The 27,313-nt window shown below is 41.2% G+C and overlaps 1 protein-coding gene across 3 annotated transcripts in view; it reads left to right on the plus strand.

Annotated features, from left to right (window-relative positions):
• The window catches only part of gria4b (glutamate receptor, ionotropic, AMPA 4b), a 181,091-nt gene that overhangs the window by 135,518 nt on the left and 18,260 nt on the right, over nt 1–27,313 (plus strand). For all 3 annotated transcript variants that reach the window (XR_007569420.1, XM_050037021.1, XM_050037030.1), the window contains exons 10-11: nt 7,912–8,118; nt 14,269–14,642. Coding sequence is in view for 2 of the 3 variants with exons in the window: in XM_050037021.1 (XP_049892978.1) it covers nt 7,912–8,118; nt 14,269–14,642 (581 nt within the window). In the remaining variant the exon portion in view is untranslated. The remainder of the gene's footprint in view (nt 1–7,911; nt 8,119–14,268; nt 14,643–27,313) is intronic.

Raw genomic sequence — 27,313 nt, forward strand, 5'->3', positions numbered from 1 at the left:
ATAACCGTGTCACACAGGGAAGAGGGAAGGCGGCTGGAGTTCCTCCAACATTTGCGGTTAGATTATCATATTTTTTTATTGACAAAAATATAGGCTGCTTCGGCTGATTTTTTCATGCGCACATGTGCCCCTAAATATTTTTTACAGTTCGCACACACCTATTTTTAGTCGCAAATGCGAGTGAAACGCTCGCACTGTCGAGCCCTGATGACCAAATGATGATACCAAGTGACGAGGTTGGAGTGAGAATGTGCCACTCCAATAGAAGTGACACCAAACTCTGGCTCCAATGCAAAATTCAAATACTGACACTGACTGACGTCATGACCTTTCCTTCTTTACCTCATTTTCTGGTTGTGAAGATGCAGACACATGCCACAGAAGCGTCTCAAATCCCCCAACAAAAATTACTGCTAAAGACTGTGCAAGGCAATTTCCTGATGATCTGCACAAAAACGGGGTAAACACTTTTTTACCAAAACACGCCCTGAGACTGGCTGAAACACATCTTCAACAGACAATACAAATTACCATCATCCTTTTTTATAGTTTTCTTGCAAGAAAAAAAGAAAGTGAGTTTGGTGATGTGATGCGGGGGGACTGCTATGATCAGCGAAACTCACGGGAAACTTCGATAATTGGTCAGATTGTGGAAAAGTTGCAGTGATCGGACAAAATTGGATTCAGTTGAATTCACAGGGATTGGTTGAATTTGATAGTCAAATTTTGGCATTCATCAAACATTTTTTATTGAAGTAGGTTTGCTTAATACAACTAGGAACCCCAAACCCCTTTCCCACTGCACAAAAATCCCCGCTAACATCTGGCTCTTTAATGCAATGGGAAAGGTTACAATCTACATTCACACCCGGGTCAGATGGCTCTGAAGTAGTTAAGGGTATTTATCCCATCAATGGGAACACAACACCCTGATGAACATGCCAATTTTAGCTCCTTTACCGGTGAGATTCAATGGCGAGCCACCATAAAAATACGATCGTCTCCGCCCAAGCAGTGCTCAAACACTGATCCAAATTAGTCTGCACTGAGTTTGAAAGAGAGACCATAAAGTTTTTAAAGGCCTCCATGGTCCTCTCTACTGTTTACCTGTCCTTCAGCCTGTCCGTTACGTCAAATGTGACACACACAAAATAAAAACCCACACACACAGAAAGACATACTCGCCATGTACACAACGCTGGTGTACTGGCAAAGGGAAAGGAGTCTATAGCCTCTTTAAAAACCCACAGACACACACTAATTCTTGTGGAAAAGGGAAATAAGAGAGGTTGTGGGTAAGAATACAAAAATGTTCTTGCATGAGGCTTGTTGTGTTGTGTGTTTGTGGGAACATTGATGTTTGTAAAGTTAAAAAAAAAATGCATTTAAAAAGAAAACAACAAAGCTCTGTAAAGGTTGCTCACCCATGCTGTAACTTTCAGTTCTACTTGTGTCCATTTTTATAGCTGCAAGCAGACAGTGACTACTGCAAGTGTACAGGTTGTATATGAGGCTGAGGCTCATCTGTACCAATACTGGCTCCCATTAAAACACCATTGTGATCTAAAACCCTCGATAAGGCCATTCTGTCCCACAGCAGTCAGTCGAGGGCACTTCATCCAAAGAAAAAAAACACACACACACACACACAATGGACATTTGCAAATACTTTTCCTAGTTGTGCTTTAAATGTGTTGTCCGTTTTCAATGCCATACAGTCACATTCAATTTATATAAAAATTAGATAAGTGCCTCGAGTGGCTTTTGATGACTGAGACCCAGAAATGAGTCACTTACTGAGAAGCATTAATGGATGCTTGCTTCATGAAAGGTTGTTTTTGTGGTCAAGTTATTGTAAAATAAGGACCATCATTGCTGCTTAATATTATTCACATTCAATCAGAGAGAGCAACAAATTGTTTGTCTCACGTAACGCACAAAACACTTCAAAATAAACAGGCGGATTTGAGGCAGCACAGTCTGACAATTCTGATGTGTGTGTATGTGCGTGTACCCTGATGTACGTATGTATAGATTTGTGACAGCCCTGCAGTGTGTGTGTGTGTATGTGTGTCTGTGTGTGTGTGCTTTTAATGGCATGTTTAATTAGTCTCATTAGGCAGTGAGTGAAGCAGTGTGGTTGGGATTATTGACCAGCCTGTCAGCCCTGCTGGCCTTTGCTGTGAAGACCTCTGAAGCACGGCTCTCTTCTCATGCCAGAAACACTGACTGCATCCTTTATCTCTGCCACTCCCTGCGCTGCTCTGGCTGCCAGCACTGTCACACACCCTGCTATCATAAATCACATGGATTAGGGCTGTTTTCCCCTCTGATATGCATCCAAAACATCTGCGAAGATCAACTCGTAAATTAGGTCTTCATCATTGAAACGGTCGAGCTTCATTAGAAGCAAATCGTGAATTTTATTTTTCAGCCATTGTAACATTTGGAGAGTTATCAGTGGAAGAAAACATGATATTGCTTTACTTGTAGTGGTTCTTTTAGGACAGTTAAAGCCATCATGTTTGGAATTTTTATTATTATTCTGATTTTTATTCTTTCTTTGTTACTGCTTCACAATAAAAGCCAACACCATGCTTTTAATCTGAAGCAGACAGCAGGAAGTGACGAGTTAGCATTAGCAGTAATGTAATAAAGCTCTAACACAACATTAGCAAATTGGAAGTGAAGAGTGAGGCTGATTTATTGATTACATAATATTATAAACAATAATGTCTGATAACATGCATGCCTCCTTTCCTGTTAATTGGATGTGGGCAGATAGATCTGAATCCCAAATGGTGGACTCTGCCACTGTTAGGGCTGTACAATGTTAATCACAATTGTGGTTTCTTACAATACAGTGAACCGGATTGCCTGTGATGTAAACATTTAAAATGCATGCACCACTCATAGAAAACGCTGCTGCATGTTAAATCATGCGCTTCCTAAACAGCCAGCCTCCACTTTTGAAGAGCAGTCATTCCCCCACATATGCACCCTGCAGCTGCGGCCTGTGGAAAACTTTCCTGAATGCTGCAGAAACTGCAGACATGCAAAACAAAAAACATCAGTTCATCAATTTTCATCATCATCTGTTGTTTGAAAGTATTTTGGATTTTGGAGAGGACAAATCATATGTAAAGAGTTCATGAAACTCATTTAACCACTTGACAAAACGTCACAATCTGCAGAGCGATGAACGCATGAAGGCCAACAAGAATATCATCACTAATGTCACTGAATCCCTGTCCTTGTCCAGTGATAACACATCAGACATCTATGACAGCAACACTGCAGCGCATCACAGTACTGTGACGGCTGTAAAATGTAAATGAAGAAATAAAATACAGTGGCGGATACATATCCATAGGAGAGGCGCTGAGTTCAGCTGAAGAAGAACCTTATTTTAAAAAATATCTTGATGCAGAGATTTGTAAATTAGCAGGAATGTAGAACAACCATAGACTGTATAAAAACAGAGACAACATGACAGCTCCCCAAAAGTGAACACAAAACATTTTTATCGCCCCCTGGCTGCTGTATAGGTCATGAACCCCACCCCGTCCATGTTAGTAGATGGGACAAGGTGTGTGCAGGACAAGTGTTCTTTTTCTCTGATAAGTTTGGTTTTAATTAGATATCCGATACTATAAAAATGAGGTTTGATGTCATGATTGACAGCTGCGCCAATCAGTGGGCTCTGCCATCAGTGGAGCTGCTTGGGATTGGGCAGACGGGTGTCTGGGTGGGAACTTAACACTGCAGAGATCACCACTGCGAAGACTCTGGCTGCAAAAAATGTCACCAGCGCTGGGTGGCAGCAGCCATATCTGGGATATTTTGTCTTTCTGGAGCCATGTTGTCCATCTTTAATGTGACAGTGCAATAAAATCAATGAATAATTGTGATAAATTATTGTGATCTCAATACTGATAATAAAATAAATAATAAAAATAATTAAAAATAAAGAAAATCAGAAAAAAATAAATAAGAAAAAATTATCAAATAACTTTAAAAATAATAAGAATTATCAAGATTATTATTTTGGACGTAATCATGCAGCCCTAGCCACTATCAATGAAAACTACTACAGGGTTCCCACGGTCATGGAAAACCTGGGAAAGTCAAAGAATTTCATTTTCACATTTTCCAGGCCTGGAGAAACCCTGGAATTAATAAAATTCATGGAAAGTTTTGGTAAAGTCATGAAATTTTGTTATGTGAAATGAAATCGTGTCACCAATCTTCTGTAGATCACCTTTGATGTCAACAAATTTATTTTCTTCAGCTGTCGCCGAATATGTGTCGACGTTTGGCAACATTTTATTAACCATCAGGCAAGTTTCTTCAGTTACTCCACATGTTCCATCTCTCCCTTCAGGTAGCCAACAAGCTGAAATGATGCTTAAATAGAGTTTGAATCTGATATGTTTGAAAAACACCAGGCAATTAGGGCAGTATTCATTTATTTATTTTAGTATGTGTCCTTGAAAAGTCATGGAAAAGGTTGTCCATGAAAATGTGTACAAACCCTGCTACTACAGAACGTCTAGAAATTGATCAGCTTCTTCAGGGGTTTGATTTCATGAAAATCTTAACGATCATAACTTGAAAGAAAAATCTGATGCTAAAGACATAAAGGAACAGACTTACAAATACAAACAGACAGCCCCCACAAGGATCCCAGAGGCTCCACTTTTACTTTGTGGCATCAGTTTAAATACTTACTCTGGTACTATGATCCCAAAACAGAATATAAACAGAAACAAAGAGGGTCTTTAGGTCGATCATGTTAACCTGATCTGTTTTATAGAAGTGTGTCAAAATGTAGCTTTAAACTTTTATTATATCAGTTTATATTCTTCTAATGTGGTGCATATTCCTAAGTACATTTCACAACTGATCCAGTTACCTCAAACTGTCTCACGCAGAGCAGGATAGTAGTCGAGGGGTTTGCTCCGGGGCCGAGGCAGGTTAATCTGCTTTGAGGCATTTTGATTGTATAACTGTAAATTTATTATGATTGCAATAACTACAAAATGATGAATACTTTATAGTTAAAGGCAGAACATTAATCTTTGTGTTTTGCCATAAGCTTATCGGGTTATTTTAATGCACTTATTATAAATGCATCATAACCTGCTCAAGTTAAAAGAACAGTTTTGTGCTGTGTTTAAACTCTGCAGGGACTCAGACGCTCTAAAATGACAGCTGTTATATTGGCATGTTTTGTGCCCAAGCACTACTCTGTGAAAGAGAGATTTCAGACTCCCAATGTCTTATTTTTATACAAACTGCAGACTTGAGCCATCATTATGTTGTACAGTAATATTTTTGTTGTGCCGCAGGCTCAGCCGAGCATTTGCATTCTCTCCCCACTGCGGAGACTTTGGTTTACCTTGCTCCTGCCCGGGGCAATGTCAAGCAAACACATCGCAGGAATAAATTGCTCTCCGTTCTCAATATGCAATCGGCTGCCGTCCATGACAAAAGTAATTTGTTTGGAAATATGAGCGCAGAAACACGACAAAGTTTACATTTAGATCACTTTCTTAGCAATAGCGAGTCTAGTGATCTATAACCCACGGCTGGTCACAGTGTAGACTGATGTAGCCACCCCTGATTACTGTAAGTGTTCAGGGCTTGTTGTAGGTATTAAGTCATTCAGTCTGACTGCAGCTCATTCCTCACTTCCCTTCAGCTTTATGTCTGCCTCCAATTCTGCTGAGTCATACTTCCCTCCCTTCTCTTTGAGTCTCTGTCTATCGTGGATCCACATTAACACTTTGATGATTTTTTTTTTCCTTCTTCCTGCCTAATCTCCGGTCAGAGCTGCATACATACAGCATGAGGCTGTCATTGTGATTACACATGCATCTCTGTCTGTTATACTCTACACTGGTTCCCAACCTGAGGGTCGCCAAAGCTTCAAGGGGGGTTGCAAGGCCTTCTTAATTTAAAAGGGTTTAAGAAAACATTTTAATTTTTAACAGCTATTTTAGAACAACAGCCAAGCAAAAGGAAGAGGAAAGCTTTTATGAGTATCTATGATTGTTAATTTTTTTAAAAAGTCATAATACAGACAGAGAATTATATAAAAGTTCCTAAATATATATATCATCGTCTCTGATGCAACATTCACAGGAAATGATCTCGTCAAAATTCATCCAAATGGCTCGTTTGACACAAATTTCCTGCAGTTCTTGTGTACACTTGTGTACTTGTGGGTTTTATTGTAAAGTTTATTAGTTGTTCAGTAACTGTTTTTGTTATGCATTGAATATAATGTGAAATATCCATCAATTATGTCACCTAGTCAGGGGTCGTCAGTTTAGTCAATGATAGAAAAAGGGGTCCATTCAGGTAACGTGAGGAAGACATGAAATTCTCCTGGTTTGGATTATCAGTGTGAAAGATGGACCACGGTGTTAGAAAATATCTGGTGTCTTTAATTAAAAAGTGAAAACAACCCTGTGAACATAAAAACATAACACGAGGTTAACTATGACACCCACGGTGCATCTCGGTGAGTATTATCCATTCACCTTAAAAATTTTAATGTGGAAACTAACAATTCAGTTGTTTAGAAAACAACAACTAGATTTTAAATTCCCCGGTTGGAATTCTGTGACACTTTTGGAGGAATTTGGCAAGTGTAGCACCATGTTTTGTTCCCAAAATGACGACAGAGCAATGTCAGTATATAATACAGTCTACATTCTGAATGTTGATCATGTGGACTTGATTTAACTTGACTTGAATTAGCGACTGCACCTTCCAATTTAGGTAACCAGCTGTGTCATATCAGTCAGTGATGATACCGAAACAACCAGGTCTCACTCCGAGCTTGTCGAAATCCTGCGCTTGGGCAGTGACTTGCAGCGTTCTGTAATACTTTAATGGCGCTTGGTGCATTAGGGGCAAGGATGAAAGTTGAGGTGGCGAAAGTCTGAATAGATCAGGCGGGAATGGTGGTGGATGAGTCCAATAAAAACCGACCTTCAACCGGGAGAGCGGTGCTCGCACCCCGTAAGATTCTGAAGCCAAACCCTGTTCCTTTTTCCTAAACCTAACCACATGCGTAAGTTGTTGGAGGAGTTGTTGTACTGATGTAGTGTGTTTATTTTAAAAGAGACTGTATGTAAACAGTAAATTTCCTGCAGAAAGGAAAGTGTATTTTGAAAGAAGACAATGCATGTAACAGGCAGAACTTGACACGGCGTCCCAGAACATCAACAACCAACACAACCAGGGTACCTTGCACGTCATATCTGGACGAAGAAGGTCCATGGCCAAACGTTGATTTGTGACGAGGTCATAGTGAGAATGTGTTGACCAAACAGAAAACTATAAAATCTTGCCATGTGCAGCTTTAAAACTATTTTGTATTGCTTAATGACAAATCAGATGTATTCCATGCTCTGTACTGAGAAACTGAAGGTACCCTGTGGAGTTTTCTTGTGAACAAACAAATTTACATTTAGTGCTTTTCACTAAAATGCATCGTGTGTGTCTTTGAGGCAAATGAAGATGTCAAATTTCCTGCCTTATAAAACATTTAAAGCCTACATTGTTAACATCCATGTTTGCTAGCTAGCAGTTATCGTCTGCAGCATTTCTGTTTCAAGACATTTTACTGTCAAAACCATCAGCATCACCTGCATGGTCTTGCATGAGATCCAAAGAAAACATTGGCCCACTCATAACAGCATTGCTCCACAGCACTCCTAGTGGTCAAAAACTACGCAGGGTCCCTTTAAACTCAACCCTGGTTGGTATCAATGAGCTGCAGGTCCTGTGTGTCATTCTGTTGTCTGTTGGTGCGTCAATGAACCATTGTGCGAGCCCTCATGTCCGTGTGTCTGTCTGTCTGACGGTTTGGTTCACTGGTTATGGTCCCTTGTGTAGGAGGGTCCCTATGTGATGCTCAAGAAGAACTGGGAGATGTACGAGGGCAACGACCAGTACGAGGGATACTGCGTGGACCTGGCCTCCGAGATCGCCAAACACATCGGCATCAAGTATAAAATCTCCATCGTTCCCGACGGAAAGTACGGTGCCAGGGACCCAGAGACGAAGATTTGGAACGGCATGGTCGGGGAGCTGGTGTACGGGGTAAGAGCTTTTTTATTTATTTATTTATTTTTTTGACTCTTTAGATGACAGGAAGTGGCTCCTCTCCCAGCTCAAGCACTGTTAAGACAAAAATGAGCTTTTCATCTACGCTGACTCATCTCATTCAAACTTTAATTTTATGCTGTCAGTAAGATTCATGATGGTATTTAGAGACAATAATATTGTGTCTTCTTCTAATCTGTTGGTACTAATAATACATTTGTACGGCAGCTTGGCTTTTGACAGAAAAATTGGTTCTTAAAGCTGAAAATTAATCATCAAAGTCAAATTAATTCCTTCAGACTGTAAGCCGAGAGGACATAAAAGCAGAACAATTCTTTCATCATTCCTTATCTCGATGACCTTTTAATAATCGTAATAAAGCCATAGAAATATAAATATATTTGTGCTTGTTAAAATGTCATTATGGAAACAACCTATCATAAATTCTCAAATAAAAGCCGGTATTAAACTTATTAAACAGTTATGGCAAGCACAGATAAATAAAGAAACATATGAGCAGTATTTAAAAAAAATAGAAATGTGTCTCACATGGTAAATTAAGCTTAATGTGCCTGTTTATAGCACTAATTTAATCAGTGCAACATCAGTCATGTCACTCACCAGTCTGCTGCTCTGAATTTCTGCTGTTTCTCTGATTAACGGAGAAACTGTTTCCATTCAGGGATTAACTGATATTGATTTTGCTACTCTGATTGGGCCTTATTCATAATCATAGGCACAAATCCATGCTTAAACTGTGCGTACAAACATTTTATGCACAAATCCAGGATTTATCAATATTTTCTTACATGAATTTGTTCATACTCCATGTATTTGTAAGATCATGCACATGCACAAATGCTGAAGGCCTGGCTGTCTTAAAAAAGCCGGATTTATACTTCTGCGTTGAATCAACGCTGTACCTATGGGGTAAGCTATGTGTCAGCGTGGAGCCTATACACCATAACTTGCGCTGTAGCCTGATGTGCACCACCCCAGAAATGTAACCACAGGTCATGGTAACACAGACCTCCTGTCTGTTTCTGTAAACCATTTCCCTCAGTGGAAACAAAGCTTTTATTTACTTTTATTTCACAGATAAGAAACAATAAATTGTGAAGACAATAAAGCCTCGACAAAATAGCATTTTAAGTCTTGTGTGTGATTTATCCTGGCTTCATATGAGCAGAGGAAACCGTGTGAGTTGTAATGGAGCTGAATTTTGTAACATTACCTTTGTTGCTGTTGTCCCTGGTTTTATATGAGTAGAAGAAATCTTTGCTAGCTGCTAGGCTAATTTACACAATGTAAAATGCCATAGGCTTGTACTAATAACATTAGCATGTTGTATTGGGGGAAATGTGTCCAGATAAAGACAAGTGTTTGTCTGTAAATGCTGCGAGTTATATTGAAGCTGATTTGTGTACTTGTGTTTGAAAATGTCTCTATTAAGTCATGTTTAATGTGTGTTTAATGTGTGTTTTAAATCAACTAAACTTAACAGCACTTCAGAGAAACCCCACTGCCACCCAGTGTTGTGGAGGTGTAACTGCAGAGTGACACAGACACACCACCACAGAAGTATAAGTGCTCACAACGGCGTAGGCCACGTGCATAGCGTCTGCATAGAGCTGACGCACAAGTGTAAATCCGCCTTTACTGGTATTGCAGGCAGCCATGCCTTCAGGATAGAGTGTATTTTCAGAGACAGACATTTGATTATTTTGTGCACAAAGTAAGAACATAAAGAAACTCAACATGTCCTGCAGATGTTTCAGATTAAAAGCCAACCAGGAACAGGAGTGATTATGCTGTTTGAGCTGCTGCAAGGCTTTTATTGTGAAACACATGTGCAGTAAGGTTCCAGTATTACAAACTGTAGCTTTACCGCAATTTAAAAAAAAAAAAAAAAAAAAAAAATGGAAGCAACTAGAAATTAATGAGTTAATGAAAACATGATTTCTGACGGAGAAGAAAAACTCTGATGTGGCTGTTGTAATAATGAAATTAGTGCTGAAGAAATTTACATCATCCTGAATTTATCAGGTAAATGGTAAACATGGAGGAAGTGTTCAGTTTGCATCAACAGCAGCTTAAATTGATTGTATTGTTGTGTCCAAAGTAAAGCTTTTACAGAAGGATTTAACTGGACAAGAAGTCTTGATCTGCAGAGTTCACCTTCTTCTCTGTCTGAAGCAAAGCTCCTGTGTGTTGTTTGCTATGTGGATAATTAAACCCTTCTGAAATGAAACTGTAAACAGGCCAGCGGTCTCTGGTGGTATCAGTGCTAGCAGGAATTAGTGGAGCATTAGAGCCGAGCTTTTTGGAGGGGCTGAGGAAGGCAAGCGAAGGTGTGGAGCTTGTTAAAGAATCTCTGAGCTGATGATCTGATTGGGGGGTGAGGTGTCTCTCTGCTGTTGCTGACCTTGCAGTGGGATCAAAGTGGATACAAGCTCGTAGTATGGGACGATCTTGGGATTTCACGGCCTGAAAAGGCATCAAAGTGAGGACAGAGAGAAGTGTGTTCTTGTACTTGAATGTTTTTGAGGACAAAACAACCTTATGACGATAGAAGGATAAAGAAAATGATTTAAAGTGAAGATTTTGACACTTAAACCAAATAAAAATTGGATTTATCTTCAGTTAAGATTGAGTAAGAGGTTTGATTTTATAAATAAATGTCAGATTTTTTTCCCCTCGAACAATATTTAGTTAGCCTCTATCCAGTTTTTAAGTTTGCTTTTCCCAGAAAACATCCTCAGCTGTGCAGGAAATGATGTGTTTTATGTTTTCATGAGCAGCAACAGCAATTTGTCTGAGATAAGAGTTTTTCCAGTCCTTTTTTTTGTGATGAGCTAAGTGGCATTTTCACAAAGTGGCATTTTTCTCGCCTGCGCCTCTTTGGTACTGCAGTGACTCACTGTGAAGTCGACTGCAGCAAGTGCAGGGAGAGGCACAGTTCGGGATGTGTCAGGACTGATCAAGCAGTACACTGCACTTTTGGTGTAAAGACTAACCAGGTTGGTCAAAAGCACGGAAATAAAAAGTGCAGCTGTGTTCTCTGTCATTTTCATCTCTTTACCAGCACACTGAGCGGAAACACATCCTGTCCAAAAGCTTTGCTTTTAAATAGAAGAAATAGAGGCAAAATTCCTTGAACATAAATCCTTTAACAGGAAAACTCAAGTACGAATCTGTCATCAGACTGGTTTGAACTTTAACCCTGTCAGTCCCAGACCAAAAAATCAGTATTGTTCAGGATTTCTTTGTTCTTTCACAGTCATAGTTTGATCGGTTGAGGAGGAAGTACTCCAATCTTTTACTTAAAGGAGCTGTATACAACAGTCAGAGCATTAATATAGCTGCAAACTACTATATAGCCTAAATATGTAGTGGAGAAATGGCATCCTGCTTCTGTGTGTGTTGTAATTTCGAGCTTCTCTGTTCTTTGTTGTGCTAGCCCAGTGGTTCTCAAATGGTGTGCTGCCGTGATGCCAATCCTGGTGTGCCTTGGGAATTTGTGATAACCACATGTTATTATGGCAATATTCAACTGGGCCTATACAAAAAGTTATAAATTAATTTTTAATTGACTGTATCAGTCTGTTGGGCACGCCCATTTCTGAATGAAGAGGCAAAATCTAACAAAAAAATCTCATTTAATTTAAAAAACACTTCACAGGGAACCTATTTGCTGCCTTTCACGCGCGGGAATTAGAAGTGTGTGACACATCAGAAGCCCTGATTGGCAGCTAGTGTGAGGGATGATAACATTTAAAAGGAGAAAGCTGCGAGTGGTGCGGTGGATTGCTTTATTGTACAGCGCAATTAACAACAAAGCACCAGCAAAGACTACCTACCACTGTAAGAAAAGAGAAACGAAAACAGTCAGTAGACAGTATCACGAAAGATACCTGTTTTATTTTTTCTCATTTTTATTATCTTACGTCGTGATAAGAATGATAACACACACTATAGAAGCTACTGTGCACAGATATAAATACAGGTGTGCTTTGAGATTTTGGTGGCATGTGCATGTTATTCCTGTGTGTGTATCCCACTGGCTAGCTATTTGCCGCCATTCTGCTACTGTTGATAATGCTGTCACCACCCAAAGCATCATCGCAGGAGCACAGTGCTCACATTTCAGTTCGCAAATTTGTTTCCTAGGACAGTGAAGGCATGATCTGCCCTACTCTCCCTCTGACTGGCTTGTACCCATTGCTTTTGTTGTGTGGACCGGTAAGGGTTAAGGGAAGAATGTCAAGGTAAGCCAATCAGAGGTAAGTAAGGCAGAGTTTTGCTGGTAATGCCTTCACTATCCTAGGAAAAACAAATTCACCTCTGTTCCCTCCCAGTTAGCACCATTAGCTCTTTCAGCACTGTTGCTGTTGTTAGCTCTTTGTGCACTGTTAGCAGCATTAGCTGCTAGCTGCTGGCTCAGCGGTCTCCATGTTGAGATCCGTGTGTCGAGAATCCCAGTTCACACTGAATTGCTCTGCTGCTCTGCCTGTGCCCAGACGAGAGTGCGGTGCAATGAATAACCGAAAGGTTTAATCCAACAGCGCTCCTAATGAACTGTTCAGCTCCAAAAATGAAATATCAATACATGGCAGAAGATGTTGTTGTGGCATGCCACCAAGAATAAATGACTTTATGGGAAACTCTGCCATTGAATGGGCTAATAATGGCCCTCTGAACCTACCAGTAGGTGTAGCAGGTCCTGTTATCCATATCTATGAGGCTTATAATCACAGACAACAGACAGTTAAATGGGTTAATGACATCCTGATCAGGTGAATCTGCAAAGTAAGGCTTTAAAATTAATGTAGTGGAGTAAAAGGTATAATATTTGCCTCCAAACTGTAGTCAAGTTGTAGTATAAAGTACAATCAAATGGAATACAAGTACCCCAGAACTGTACTTGAGTAAATGTACTTAGTTACACTCCATCACTGGTTTTAAGAATTTTTATGATAATTGTTACATGCAAGTAAAGCAAAAAAAAGTGTAAAGGGTTGAGATTAAAGATAAGATCAGGACCAGGAGGGACAGAATGAACAGTGGCAGGTCTTCACAATTGTAGTAATACCAGTATGTGTGTGTGTATGTTTGAAAATGCATGCTGCGCACCAGTGTGTGTAGCCAGTGTTGCACTAAAGAGTGTGATTGGGGGCATGGGGAAAGCTGGCAGCTTTCTCTACAGCATTCCTGGGAACGTCTGAGGACATGGAAGCTGTCAGCACTTTACCATCTTTGCTTAGAGACCATTCAGTTCTTCCTGGCTCTCCCTGGAAAAAAAAAAAGAAAAACCCGCTCCACCACAAAAGCCCTGCCTTCTTTTAACCCGCCATGTATTTTAGAATGCACTAAATGCCCCGAGGCTGTCATCTTAGTGCATTTTGCTGAGGATGAAAGAACTTAAATCTCTTTCATTTTCTGTTCCCTCGTCCCCATTTTCTCCTTCCCTACCTCACTAAGTGTCAGATGGTCGTAATGAAACTTTAAATTCTTGCTGATATTAAACCCCTTTGCCCCCCAAAGCCAGGCGGACAAGGTCACAAGTGTTGCTAAGTCACCGACTGTAATCTGGTTTGTGGATTCTCAGCGAGCCAGTGTGCACTTTTCCACAGCTGCAGACCTCAGAGGTGGCTGTATCCCATTTTTTGCCTTACTGTGCTGTAAGCATATTTTTCTGACACATTATTTTATCCTCCCTGCTGATTCCCACAGAGTTTCGGCTAAGCCTCTCAGCATTAGAGCGGGCTGCAGAATTTCTTTTTCAATTTCTTTTCTTTCCCTCTCTCTGTCTTAACTTGATCACTGCGAGATGTATTCAGCCGCCGTCTCAACTCGATCGCTTTGAGATTTGTTCAGTCAAGGGAGAAATTCAGATAAAACAACACGAGCTGAGGAGAGGAGAAAAAGGGAGTAATTGTTGTTGTTTTGTTTTCTGATGGCTGGCTGGCTGTTGGCCTTCGGCGTGTCATATCTGTGACTAAGTGATGTTTGATTGTTGCATGGCCCAGCTCAGAGAGATGATCCATCATTTGCATTTGTTTATCTGTCATCATTTGGATTTAGAGTTGCTCTCATTCAGACGGCTGATCAAATTAATTTTCATCCAAATCCCTCCCCTCTCCACAGAAAGCGGAAATCGCTGTGGCCCCTTTGACTATCACGTTGGTCCGGGAGGAGGTGATCGACTTCTCCAAGCCCTTCATGTCGCTGGGCATTTCCATCATGATCAAGAAGCCCCAAAAATCCAAACCAGGGGTGTTCTCCTTCCTGGACCCGTTGGCCTACGAGATCTGGATGTGCATCGTGTTCGCCTATATCGGCGTGAGCGTGGTGCTCTTCCTGGTCAGCCGCTTCAGCCCGTACGAATGGCACACCGAGGAGCCCGAAGAGGGCACCGACGGTCCGCCAAGCGACCAGCCCCCCAATGAGTTTGGTATCTTCAACTCCCTCTGGTTCTCCCTGGGCGCCTTCATGCAGCAGGGCTGTGACATCTCCCCCAGGTAAGACTTTTATCACACTGTCAAAGAATTTCATTTCAAAAAAGTACAACGGATGTTTGCTGCAAAGCTTTGTTTGTCTTCAGGCTGGAGACACATTACATGACTTTTAGGCCAATTATAATCACTGTGTGCCATCACATCCGATTGGATTGTGTCTGCATTAGTCTGGACGAGTTCTTAAATTCCTCGCCTGCCAATCCAGTTAAGACCTTCATCATTATTTCAAGCATGTCTGATTGACGCAAACTGGACACGTCTTGACACCCTCTGGTGACAGCCCGTAGCCTGTGACAGTGAAAAGAAAAAACAACTGAATCAGTATGTTGTTCAGTCTTAATGTTGTTCGTCATATTTAACATTGGCACGAAAAAAATGGTCACAAGTTTAAAATTCAGATCATCTGTGCAACAGGAGATGGGAGATAATCTGTTATCATTATGAGAGTAAAATTTTTCATATTTTCACACTCCTAACAGCTGTGTAGTGTGTCCTCAGTTTGAGTCACAACCGATGTTCACATTCAAGCTGCAGCTTCCATCATAAACCAAAGAAATACCTAAAAAAAATCCTCACGTTCTTGCACAGTGTGACTTTTCTTATTGATTTTAAAGTGAGAAAAAAAAGACGACTGGTTGCTCTGTATATACAAACGTAGATCATAACCTTGTGTCGGGTGCTCATGGGGTACAGGAAACAACAGGATACGACAAGTAAGGCAATCCAGGCACTCTGCAAAGTATGGAAAAAAGGAAAGAAATATTAAAAAGCCTTTATTGTAGTGGCTAAATCATTCAAAAGCCAACATGTTTCGACCACTGCAGGTCAAGGAAAGCCCTGCGAAGACCTGCAGTGGTCGAAACATGTTGGCTTGATGCCTGGATTGCCTTCCTTGTCATACCCTGACTCCAAAGTGGATTGTTGTTGGCACTCAACAACAATCCACCTGATCCACCTGAAGATTTAGATATGATACATTTCCATAACTCCTTCACAGTTTATTATTATTATTATTATTATTATTTATTATTATTTACTTTGTAGAGTATACTACGTTAACGCTGTGGAAACCTCATATTTTAGTAGCTGTCAGACTAACTTTAGCGTTGACTTAATTTAAGATTTCAAATGATATTATTCTTTGTAGGTTAAAAAGGCTCTGTGGTTGACGGAATAATTCAAGCTTTTGGAAATGCACTTGTTTGCTTTCTTTCCAAGAGTGAGAAGGAAAGGTCGACATCAATCTCATGTATGTGTTTTAAGTGCAGACCTGCAGTCCTGTTAGCTTAGCGTAGCATAAAGACTGACAGCAGGTCTAAACACCGAGCCTGGATCTCTACAAAGTTCACATATTAACACCTCTGAAGTTCATTAATTAACATAACCGCCATTTCCGGAGAATGAAGTTTTTTTTCTTGCTGTTTTCGTGCTGCTACGCACCTCACATTTCTGCACTCTAGGCGCCTGGTGTTTTTGTCGGAGTGCTCTGAACTCCTCAAGTTGAAAAAAAACTTCAACTCAGAGCGGAAAAGTGCCCCATGTCATTTCCGCTTTTTTCCCATTGTCCAATTGGATAATCTGAGAGACGACAGGTTTACAGTTGGCGGAGAAACTAGTGGTGCTCAGTCACTCAGCAGGATCACTGGACTCCCTGTGGTTAGTATTCATTTTTGTTATTCTAGGCCTGACGATAGACAGCAGGTTGTCAAACCGCCCTCAAGTCATCCTAAAATATGCCTGGAAACGTCCATCATGGAGGAGAAGCTCCTGGTGTTTTGGAATCCTAAGGTTTACCATTTTGTTGCAGTTCGTTTGTGCAGGTGTGCCCAAACAACTGAACTGAAACCCTGTTGAAGAGGTGTTCTCACTCTGGTTACAAACAAACTCTGATGCAGTTTGGTACAGTTGATTTATGGTTAGAGCCTGATCCTGACCTTGATCCGATCCAACTCGATGAAGCATTGTGCCTTTTGGATTAACCCAGCCCCAGTAGCTGAGCTTGGGTGTGCACTTGGGCCACAAAAGAGCTCACATTCACCCTCTCTATTCACCTCAGTGCTAAACAGATGTAGGCGGTGTTGAGGACTATACCTGATGGATCAGTCAGAATAACCCACAGACATGAGATTGAAATCACTCTTTTTATCTCACTCTTGTAAAGAAAGCTGAGCTCTTCCTTCAAACTACACTATTTTCTTATGTTCTCATATATTGTCATTGTGGTGAGATGAGGTTTCCATCTGCTACGGTGCACATCATCTCACCACTTGTAGCCTACCTATATTATTTAAGTAAGTCATTAAACATAACCTGATGTATGTAAGTGATAATTTGCATGGAAACTATTATTAAAATCATATTAATTTAGATTTATTAAGTATCAAATACAGTGCTGTGTGTTGTTAGCTACTGTCTCTGTCTGTGTGTCTGCTGCTCATGCTGTGTGTATACCTGTGCACAGTGACATCACACTTTTTATGTGTCTGTGTGGTGTGAGAGAGAGAGAGGGAGAGAGTGTGTGTGTCTCTGCTAAAATCGATTTTCTCTCTCTCTACCTCTCTCTTCTTCAGCCATATTGTTCTTCACTGTCTGACTTGCATACACTACACCGTTGTCTGCTTGTAAGGGAATTAGGTTGTCTCTGCGTCTGTCAGCTTCGGCAGTTGTGGCTCCGCTCTTGTCTGTGTACCTGAGCTCCAGTTACATTAGGCTCTGTCTGCTCCATAATATGAACCCTGTGTGAGAAACACACTGTCGAGGCGATGTCTTTCACCGTGTCTGTGACTTCTCTTCCCTTTTGTCCAAATTACGACACTCAAAGCCAGCACCCCTTGGGCTTCAGACCAGCACACTGGTTCCTAGTAAGCATGACGTACTTTGGTGGAAGGGTGGAGAAACTGGGGCTTGTACACTTAGCTGTCCGCCTGTGTTCCTCTCCAGCCTGTAAGGGCTGGTCGTCTTTGTTTTTCTATCAAAGATCAGGCTTCCTGTCCGTCATCACACACTGGCATCCTCTCTGCTGACATCTACTGTCACGGTCAAACCTATAGACTGGTAAAGCCTGTAATTCTCCATGGTTTCTCATTTCCTGTAAAGCCTTTCTTAGCTGTTTGAATGGCTTTGTCAAGCTTAAAGTTCCAGCTGATGGATTGTTTGGGTTATTTTAAGCGACTGCTAAGATGGCTCCTATAGTTATTTTAAGTTTTTCATTTCTCTTATCTGCTTTAAGCCCTTATGGATCTTGTGCTGTAATAGAGTTGGTAAGATTTCAGGAGATGAAAGGAGGACCAAACCAGCCTGTATCTTTCAGCCTCCCCCACACCAGAGGAGAACAGAGAAACACACAAGATGGAGGATCCTGAGGTACATTATAGCCTGGCCCTCACGTAAGCAACCTTTAGAGGAGACTGTAGTGGGCCTGTGACTATGATTAAGCACACTTATTTTAAGGAGTGCACTTGCTTTGTTCACATGTGTGCAGACCACCCCCACCCACCACCATAACCACCCCTGCCCGCCACATCTCTGCCTGTGTACCACAGATAAGGACTCCAGAGCCGCACAACAATGTCGGCATCAGAATGAAAAAGTCTACATTTCAACCCTCTCTGTCTCTGGCTGTGGTCCCCACTGCATTCCCCTTCTGTCACTGCTAATCCCATGGGCCTCTCCCAATCCATCAGCACAGAGCCCCAGAGCTCAGGAGTGCTTCCACTCCAGTTTAGCCTGACAGGGCAACATGCAAATCCCTCCACACAGGGGAGATTAGATGGCGTGGAGGGAGCGACAAGGGCAGAGGTGAATGGGATGAATTTGAGGGCAAGGGGCCGCAGAGGCTCGCTCATGTGTTGTATTCTCGAGCTGGCTGGACGATGGAAACTCAGTCTGCATGCATCACAGTCTCTGAGGAGGTCTTAGGAGGTCACATGTTCAACCACCACAGAAGGATTACATAAGAACTTAATGAGCTGGACACATAATTTGACAGAAATAAGGCCTGCATGAACATATTTGTGTTCTTATACTAATGTTGCTTGCAGTCGTTTCAAGTTAGTTTTTTTTTACTTTCAACTGCACAAATGTGTGGCTCATTTGAATCTGATGAATGCCACCTGTGAGCTTTGATCACTGGCATTATAAATGCCCCAAATATTGCTCAATAAAGGCCCTGACACACCAAGCCAGTTGGCTGTTGGTCAGTGTCAGGCTGTTGATGAGTCTATCATCCTAGTTTTTGCGGTATGTCCTGCATCATTGGCACAAGCTTTTTAGCCAATGTAGCGCGTTGAATCAGCGCCGCAGAGTGGCGGAGCCCATCGGTGAATGAAATCACTCTGATCGGCAGTTCAGCTCAGGGCATGAGAAGAGAAAGGGAAAGTGTCGCAAGCAAACAAACGACTAAAGTTTCTGGCTGAAACAGTTCTTAATTGTGCATATCTTTTGGTCTTTCAACATCAGGTTGTTTTGTTAACGTGCTAACTGGCTAACTAGCATCTTGAATCCGTCCCGTTGATCCTCCACTTTCCCTTTTTGAATGACGATCGCAGACGACCGCCGTATGTTGGTATGGAGAGTTATTTCCTTTCACACAGATACAGATCAAACATGCTGGCTGGCCATTGGCTGTAGCCTTTTGGGTGTGTTCAGGTGCAACTTTTTGGCCGAGACACAAGTGACGTGAGACGATGAATCAATCGGCTGTTACTACTAGTTCTTTGATGTCGATTAGGTGTGTATGGGCCTTCAGGCTACTTTTTCTGCTCAATTTATGGGCAAGTCTAATTCACAAAATGATCAGCCATGAGTAAAGAGATTTTAACAAATTCTCTAAAATCCCAGATAATTTTTCTTATCTTTCCTTTCCATCTAATAATTAGTGACTGATTACGCTAGAAAATATCACTGATGGGGCAGGCAAAAAGGCCTCGAAATATTTCACCCTTAAGGTTAAGTTAGAAGCAAAATACTAAAATTTCGTAACCTTGAATGGCCTCACTCTGGGGAGAATTCTAGGAAAAGAGTGACCTAAAAAAACACTGTCGTAGGAAACAGGTGTCCTTTCCCTAGCAGAACAAGCTGTGGTAAAACACCAAGTATTAAGATGGAAGTAAGCGCAAATTCTAGGAAAAGGCAGGAAATCACACCCCCCACACACAGGCTGCAGAGTCTTTCTTCAACAAAGGCGATAAAAAAAAAAGATAAAGCAGCGTTCCGAGTAAGATATTATCAGTCGGCTAACTTACAGAAACCTTACGTGAGTCCACCTTCAGCCTTTGTCCCCCTCTTTCTGTCCCTCTCTCTAACACACTCACTCACTCACTCAAAATACTGAAGAGTCTGCAGGTTGGGTGGTTGATTTACATGCTTTTTCAGCATCCCATGCGTCTGTTTGTTATTCTATATCCACCCCTGACGCTACTAAATATGGCAGCTCGTTTGGAGTCAGGTGTTCAGACAAGTAGAGCTACCACTCAGAATGACATACCAACACAAACTGCGCATTTGCAGTGCGTTGAAGAGTGGCAAAATAAATCCAGAAGACACACCCAAGCTTTCTCTGACGTAGACTTTTTTTTTTTTTTTTACTTTTCTTAGGAAACAAATTTAAGAAAAAACTAAGGGAGATATTGGTGAATGAGGCCCATTGTCTTGGCCTTTCAGAAATACCCAGGAAGGACAAATTTAACTGTACAGCTACAACTCCGATAGGGCTGACACCTTCTGCTAGGTTGGTCTACATGCTCTTGTAGACAAATTCTCATTGGTCGGGCAGTCACTGATGTTACTCTCATGAGGCTATGTGTCCACCAAGGCGCAAAAATGCCAAACATGCAGCGATTAGTGAAGAATAGAAGCTCAACGCCTCGTCACATTGCTGCCATGCGTTTGTAGCGTAGTGTTAATACACTGCAGTCTCTAGTCTGATTGCAAAGCTGGCCTCAGGATGAATTAAACAGCAGAGTGTACTCAGTGCACTGTGGCCAATGTAGTTAATCTAGAGATAACCTGCCGACTATTTATCCTCATTAACCAATCGATTGGTTGAAAAGTAAGTAGACTTTGAGTCGACCAGGATTTTCCTTGGCTGAGTACAGTCCTATATTCCAAAGAAGCTAACAAAGGCTTTTAGCATTTTAACCAGAAAATAATCCAGTTGTAGAACCAGTTTTTCCAGCCTTGGCTTATAATTTGAGAAAAAACATTGTATTTTCAAACACTAAAATAAAATACTGCTGTAACAGCCTATTAGCCGTCAGCTAACAAAGTCATAGGGGTAGAAAGAGACTAGCCACAGAGACTAGCTACAGAGCTGGATTATCTGCTGAACATCAGCATCTCTCTTTTTTTTTTTTACTCATTTCGTGACACAACAGAAAAAGGCAGAGGTTGAAATAGCATAGAACATCTTCCCCTCCTTCTCTCTCACTCTCTTAATAATGGTTAATACCCCCTTCTGCTCCCTCAAGGCAGCCCATAATAATTAATTCAGTGATTAATATCCTAGTCTCCAATGGTAATGTCTCCGTGGTAACAGGAGAAGAGGGGAGCTTAAATGAAATGGCGACACGATAGTCTTTTTAATTGACTACAAATCCCAGATGAATAGAAGTTGAGTTTATTCTGGTGTTTTCTCCTGAGACTGCAGGATGTCGTGTCACTGTGTCACTGTGTTGAAAATAAAACACGACGCCGGCCATCTGCTGCTCACATGCAGGTGTGACTGGTCGTTCCAGATGTTTCCAGTCACTTCCCTCGCCTTGACATGGATCATCTCTGGCTCCTCTGCTGAGTCATAGTTGCCACGTCTCTGGGTGAGCTAATGAGGACGCTGATTGGCTTGATTAGTCCTGATTAGCTCAGAGCGCGTGCATGCTGATGGCAAATTTCCTGATGGCTGCAGATGAAGCCAAACTTCTAATTTGAGTTGTGAATTTCAGGCCAACAAAAGCTGCATTTTGAGAAGGAGAAATGACTTTCAAGTGGTCTATCTGCAAGAGTCCCATTATTCCATTAATTCAATGCCAATTAGCTTTGTTATCCAGCTGTCACACGGCCAGTCTGCCGCTTCGCTTATTGCTGATGTCAGCAGAGCTCGTCCGTCTTCACACTCAGTTGATTTGTCGCACTATTCTTGCAAATTTCGGGCAGTGCTGGAGGCTCTGATTGTATCTGTATGTGCAGTGGTGGTCTGTACTGTAGCTTCAAAGTCAAGAGCCAATTTACTGTTTCCTGCTTTGACATTGTGGCAGCAGCTGCTAATGAATTAGCTTTAATCCAAAACAAACATCCCCAAACGCCACTGAAATGGTTGTTCAACCTTTTTTTCTTTTTGCTTGTGACCCCTTAAAACAATGAGTTCATATCAAAATGATGAGGGCGGGTCGTGCCTTCGCCATCCTCGTGGACTGACCAAATTAAAAGTGAACGTGTTTTAAAATGTGAATGTAAAACAACAGATCCACTTCTGATCAAACAGAGAAACCTTTCCTCAGACATCATGAGGAGCTAATGCAGAGATGTTACCTCAGGTGTTTGAGTTAATCCTACAGATTTGATCTCTTGAGGAGATGATGCACATGGAGCAGAGGGTTTTGCAGAAGGCTGAAAGAGCTTGAGTTGCCTTTGATGGTATATCACCAGCCTTTTGACCTTCTCAGCAGCCGGTGCTGCTGTTTGAGCCGGCAGATGGATAGATAGACCAGTGAGAGGGATCGTGAAGGGTGGTCTGGGGCCTTTATTTATCACCCATTCTTGAGAACTGGGACAAAGCATGCCCTACCAAAAAGAACCAACAAACTTAAAAATAGAAACTTAGCAATACAGTAGTTGCATTTCTGGGATGAAGCATTATTTTTAAAGGACTTATATGCATGAAATATATGTGTTTTATATAATATTTTGATCTGCTTTCACTTCTAAACACTCGCGTCCCAGACAAGAATTCACGTCCCAGCGATTAAAAAATGTGTTAAAAGCCTTCAAAATCTAAAACTAACCATATGTACTGATAACACTGGTGTAGAATATTAAATACTACAATCACCTTTGTTTTAAAATATATTTTTTTGTGGTGATTTGTCCCAGATTTTTGTCAACTCCATCAGAATTGAAATTAATAAATACATAATTTCTGTCACCTCCGTCAGATCTTACTTCTGACATCCATCGTGTATGCCATTGAATAAAAAGTTCAATCACAAAGAGGTTGGCCCATTATGAGAATTTATTATTATTATCATTATTATTATTATTATTATTTATTATATTTGATTATGCCACTTTAACTTTAGTACACTCCATATACTCTGTATTGTTTTCTGTTCTAATTTTTATTTATTTATTTATTTATAAAAAAACGTTTAATATTAATTTTATATACCATGCATTATTTGTTTAATAACTTTCTCTAGGCTTTATCTGTAGTGCCTCTGTGTTTGTAAGGCTTAATCAAATTCCTCTGCTGGGTATTACTAAAGGTTTATCTAATCCTATCTTATCTAATTTCATGTTAAAGGCTTTTCCATTAGCTCAAAGGGCATATTCATCCCTATTTTCAGTGAGGCTTTTAATGTGAAAATTCTACAGGAAGAGTTGCTGCCTGAAACTTAGCAGCAATGGAAAGAAACAAGAGTACCCAGAAACTGAAAATAAAACAAACACTAGCATTGGCCATTGTGCTGGTGCTGTTAGTGCAGTGGAAATGTAGATTATGTTGAAATAACCTTTACAGCCTTTATCGGCGACTGTCCCTTTATTTGTTTGTGCTGGTTGTTACTGGAGAATTTACGCTACTACACAGATTGTAAATATTATATCAGGGCTGCAGCTGAGGCGGGGAGAAACAGAGAGTGGAAGTAGAAGCAGAGAGAGGGATCTGGAGTGACAGTTTGTCTGCTATGAATAAGTGAAATAGTGTGGTCTCGCCCCAGGTATCACCCTGGGAGCAGACGAGCACCTCCTCATTTATTTAGGCTCCGCTCAAGGTCACAGCTCTCCCTGTCTCTCCCTACGTCTTTCACTTCATCACCTCCTCCACTTCATGTTGCTGTTTTCTTCCCTGTCCCGCAGATATTCCTTAAATCCTGTGGAAAACCTACACACACACTCTGCAGCAAATCATCTCTGACAGCAGCTTTTTATTTCGCTGTTTATTTTGTCACATCAGAAGGATATAAAAGAGGGAATGTGAGCGCATCAAAATTAGCCTGGTCATTAATGTGAACCATATTGTGTTCAGTCCTGAGATGAGATTTTTTTTGCTTCTCGTTGAATTTATATTTAACTGCTACAGTGTTGTTTTGCCTTTTAAACCTGTGATATGCAGAAATCTGGGAAAAAAAACAGCAGAATTTGAAAATACTCCCTCCTCCTGCAGCTCCTCCCTCTCTGCCCCAGGCTCCTCCCACCAGCCATATGTGCATGCTTCAAACAGTAACCCAGTGTTTCCTATACATTGATTTATTTCATCTTGTTTAATTGTAGAGTTGCGCACAGCTCATTCGCTCAGCCTCTCCTTGCCCTGTAATTTCTCTCTATTAATCAGACAAGAATGAACTAGCTAACGTTTGCCACCCCACGGTCCCTCCCCCTCACTCCCCGCCTCTGTGGACTGCTTGCCCAAGAGGAGAGCTGCTCTGGAGAAGGAGCTTTGGTCGGTGGCTGTAGCAGCTTGAGATTGACCAGTGCAAACCCCACAACAGAACAGCTGCACATGGAACTGTTTCTACTGGTACTTTATTCATATTAATCCATATTAATTAAATTATTATTAATTATTATTAATCCATATTAATTAATTATTCTCTTTTAGCCTCACAGTTTTAGCTTATTTATTATTGCTCTTATTTATTCAGTCTGCTGTCGTTATTTATATTTATAATTTGCACTGAAGCATATTTATCGATTGGTGGCATGTGTGAAACATTATTTCATTTTTGTGTGGAGCATAAAAATGACAAATAAAGAAATCTGAGAATCTGAGGAATCTGGGCCGGTGGCCAGCAGCAGCACCGGGTCAAACCTGTTAGCTGATCTGGCGAGGAGTCTGGGTTGTCCAGTGTGTGAATTTGTGTTTCCTAGGATAGCAAAGGAATGACCCGCCCTTCTCTGCCTTACTCTGTCTCTGACTGGGTTACACTGACAGTCTCACTTTAACCCTAACCTATGTTACTCCTCTTGCCTAAATCCAACCAACAAAGGCAATGAGCACTAGCCCATCACCGAGAGAGCCACATATGTCATGCCTTTGCTATCCTAGGAAATGCAGATTTGCATCTAGTGCCCGGGAGCTGGAGTTTGTGCTGGCTTGATTGGTGTTGCTGTGGCTGCTGTGGGGATTCGTCTCCAGTGCTGCTGCCCACGTCTCCTCTGGACGAGGTGGTCTGTAGGGGGAGTGAGGCAGAGGACACACTGTGACTTGAGGCTTTAGCTAACGTTAACTACATAATGAAAATCAGTTTTTTTGTGACCCATCCTCCACCCCAACCTGCCTCCTTTCAAGCGCTCGAGACTGCTTTCTTGTTTACTGCTGTCAGCGCATTGGTCACGTCATCGCAGCCTTTCAAAACACATCGGATACGTATGAATTTGGGTGAATTGCTTTTCATAGGAAAACATACAAAAAATATTAGGACCGCCTGGATAGCCTCACATGTTTTTTTTGTTGTTGTTTTTTTTTCCGTTTATTGTCAGGCTCTCTTTTTTGTGAGTCCGTCTTCCTTTTCTGGGTTGCTTTGCAGTTTACGGGCCATTACTTCTGGCGAGATTATCAGGGTTAAAGCTTCACACGTCAAAGCAGTTTGTAAAAAGCATATATTAAAAGATCGAGCTGGGATTTTATGAATCGATATTGGGTGATTCAAATGAATATCGATTTTAATCAGATGAATCGATTATTTTAACGGAGCCGGACTGCCAAAAGGAGCACCCTCTCTCTGAAATGACGTGTGATTAGCGAAGTCTCCCGTCACAGGTTAGAGTTTCTGAAGCCTGAAAACAGAGCTCAGAGGAGGTGCAGAAGTCTTAAATATGCTCACATTTTTTATGGGATTTTTGTCCAAAATTAAACTGCCTACCCCAGCTTAAAGGGTCTGTTTTTGTGGTTTCAGATTGAGAAAATAATCATTATTCCATGCTGGATGACATCATCACATACATACAGCATATACAGAGAGAGTATGCTGCTTGTTCCAATCATTCTTTAAAGCTATGTGCTCTAAATGAAGATTTCATTTTTACACATTTCTCCTGTTATGTTGGGTATATTTGGAATTTTTAATATTTGGACCGTTTGAAATAAAGTTCTGTAAAAAAAAAAGTGTGTTGTAAACGAATAGATTCAATTGATAAAGTTCTGTACATGTTTAGCTGATATGTTGGTGTGTCTGAGTCTCCTTCTCACATATAATAACTTTCCAGTTCTCTTACGTGCAGCTTAATCACATAAATTGTTGCAGATGAGTGCAGAAATGCCACCCAGCCAACATGCAGACCATGCCAGCCTCTTTAGATCTCTCCTATCCTATTTAATAAATACAAATTAATTTAACTTAAGCGAGTTAACCGGTGGGGGAAAAGTGCTGACTAACTGCTGTATAATTGCTGGAATTATTCTCTCTTTTTTCCCCTACATTTAGTATTCTTTATACCCCGAGGCTTCCTGGACTGCTGCGATGAATCCCATTCCCCCAACACTGGAGCCAATTTCTGTTTTGTTTCCACTTTATTTCTTCTAGTACTTCCCCCGTCTGGTTTTCTAGTTGCCTCCACTCGTGGGAAAACTGAGCTCGTACATCATTACAGTCAAGTTCTCCCCAACGTTTTTCACAACATCCAACTGCAGTGAAACATTTTCTCTTTTTTTTTTCCAGAGCTTTTGTATTGCACAAAAACACTTGCAATGACCACACTTGGATAGGCACATGTATTACTAGAAATGCAAATGATTCAATTATAACTCCCAGAGCTGAAAACATAACGCTGACATTAACATCTCTTGTTCTTACAAACTTTTCTGCTTAATCTCAGTTTCTGAGGTTACTCTGATGGACAAGTTTTTAGTTTTCTGACAGACAGGCTAGGGCTCCAGACCCCGTGATGGTCAGGCGGGCTGGCAGGACATTGAGGTTGATGGAAGAGGAAGACCTCAGAGTGTGGGTGGGGGTGTGGATGTTTGGAGAGGTACAGAGCAGCTAGGTTGTGGATGGCCTTAAAGGTGAGGGGTAAGATCTTAAAGTCAACACTGTATTTAACAAGAAGCCAGTGAAGCTGCTGAAGGACAGGTGTGATGTGATTGATGGAGGGGATTCTGGTGATGATGCGAGCGGCAGAGTTCTGGACCAGTTAAAGTTTGTGAGTGGACTTGAGAGGGAGACTAAAAAGAAGCAAGTTACAGTAATCAGGATGTAATTAGGGTGTGAACAAAAATGGCCGTACTGTCTGGTGTGAGGGAAGGGCGCAAGTGGTTATTTTTGCGTAGATGGAAGCAGGCAAACTGAGTGACATTACTGATCTGAGATTATAACTAGTGACTATCGAGGATGACGCTCAGACTAAGAGTCTGGGTCTGAGCACCTGCAGGGAGGGGGAAACAAAAGAGTTATCAATATCGATTGTGAAACTGTCAGTTTTTGCTAAGGTGGATTTGGTGCCAATGAGAAGTAAGTCAGTTTTAT

This window comes from Epinephelus moara, chromosome 3, assembly GCF_006386435.1.
Source record: "Epinephelus moara isolate mb chromosome 3, YSFRI_EMoa_1.0, whole genome shotgun sequence".
Lineage (NCBI taxonomy): Eukaryota > Metazoa > Chordata > Actinopteri > Perciformes > Serranidae > Epinephelus > Epinephelus moara.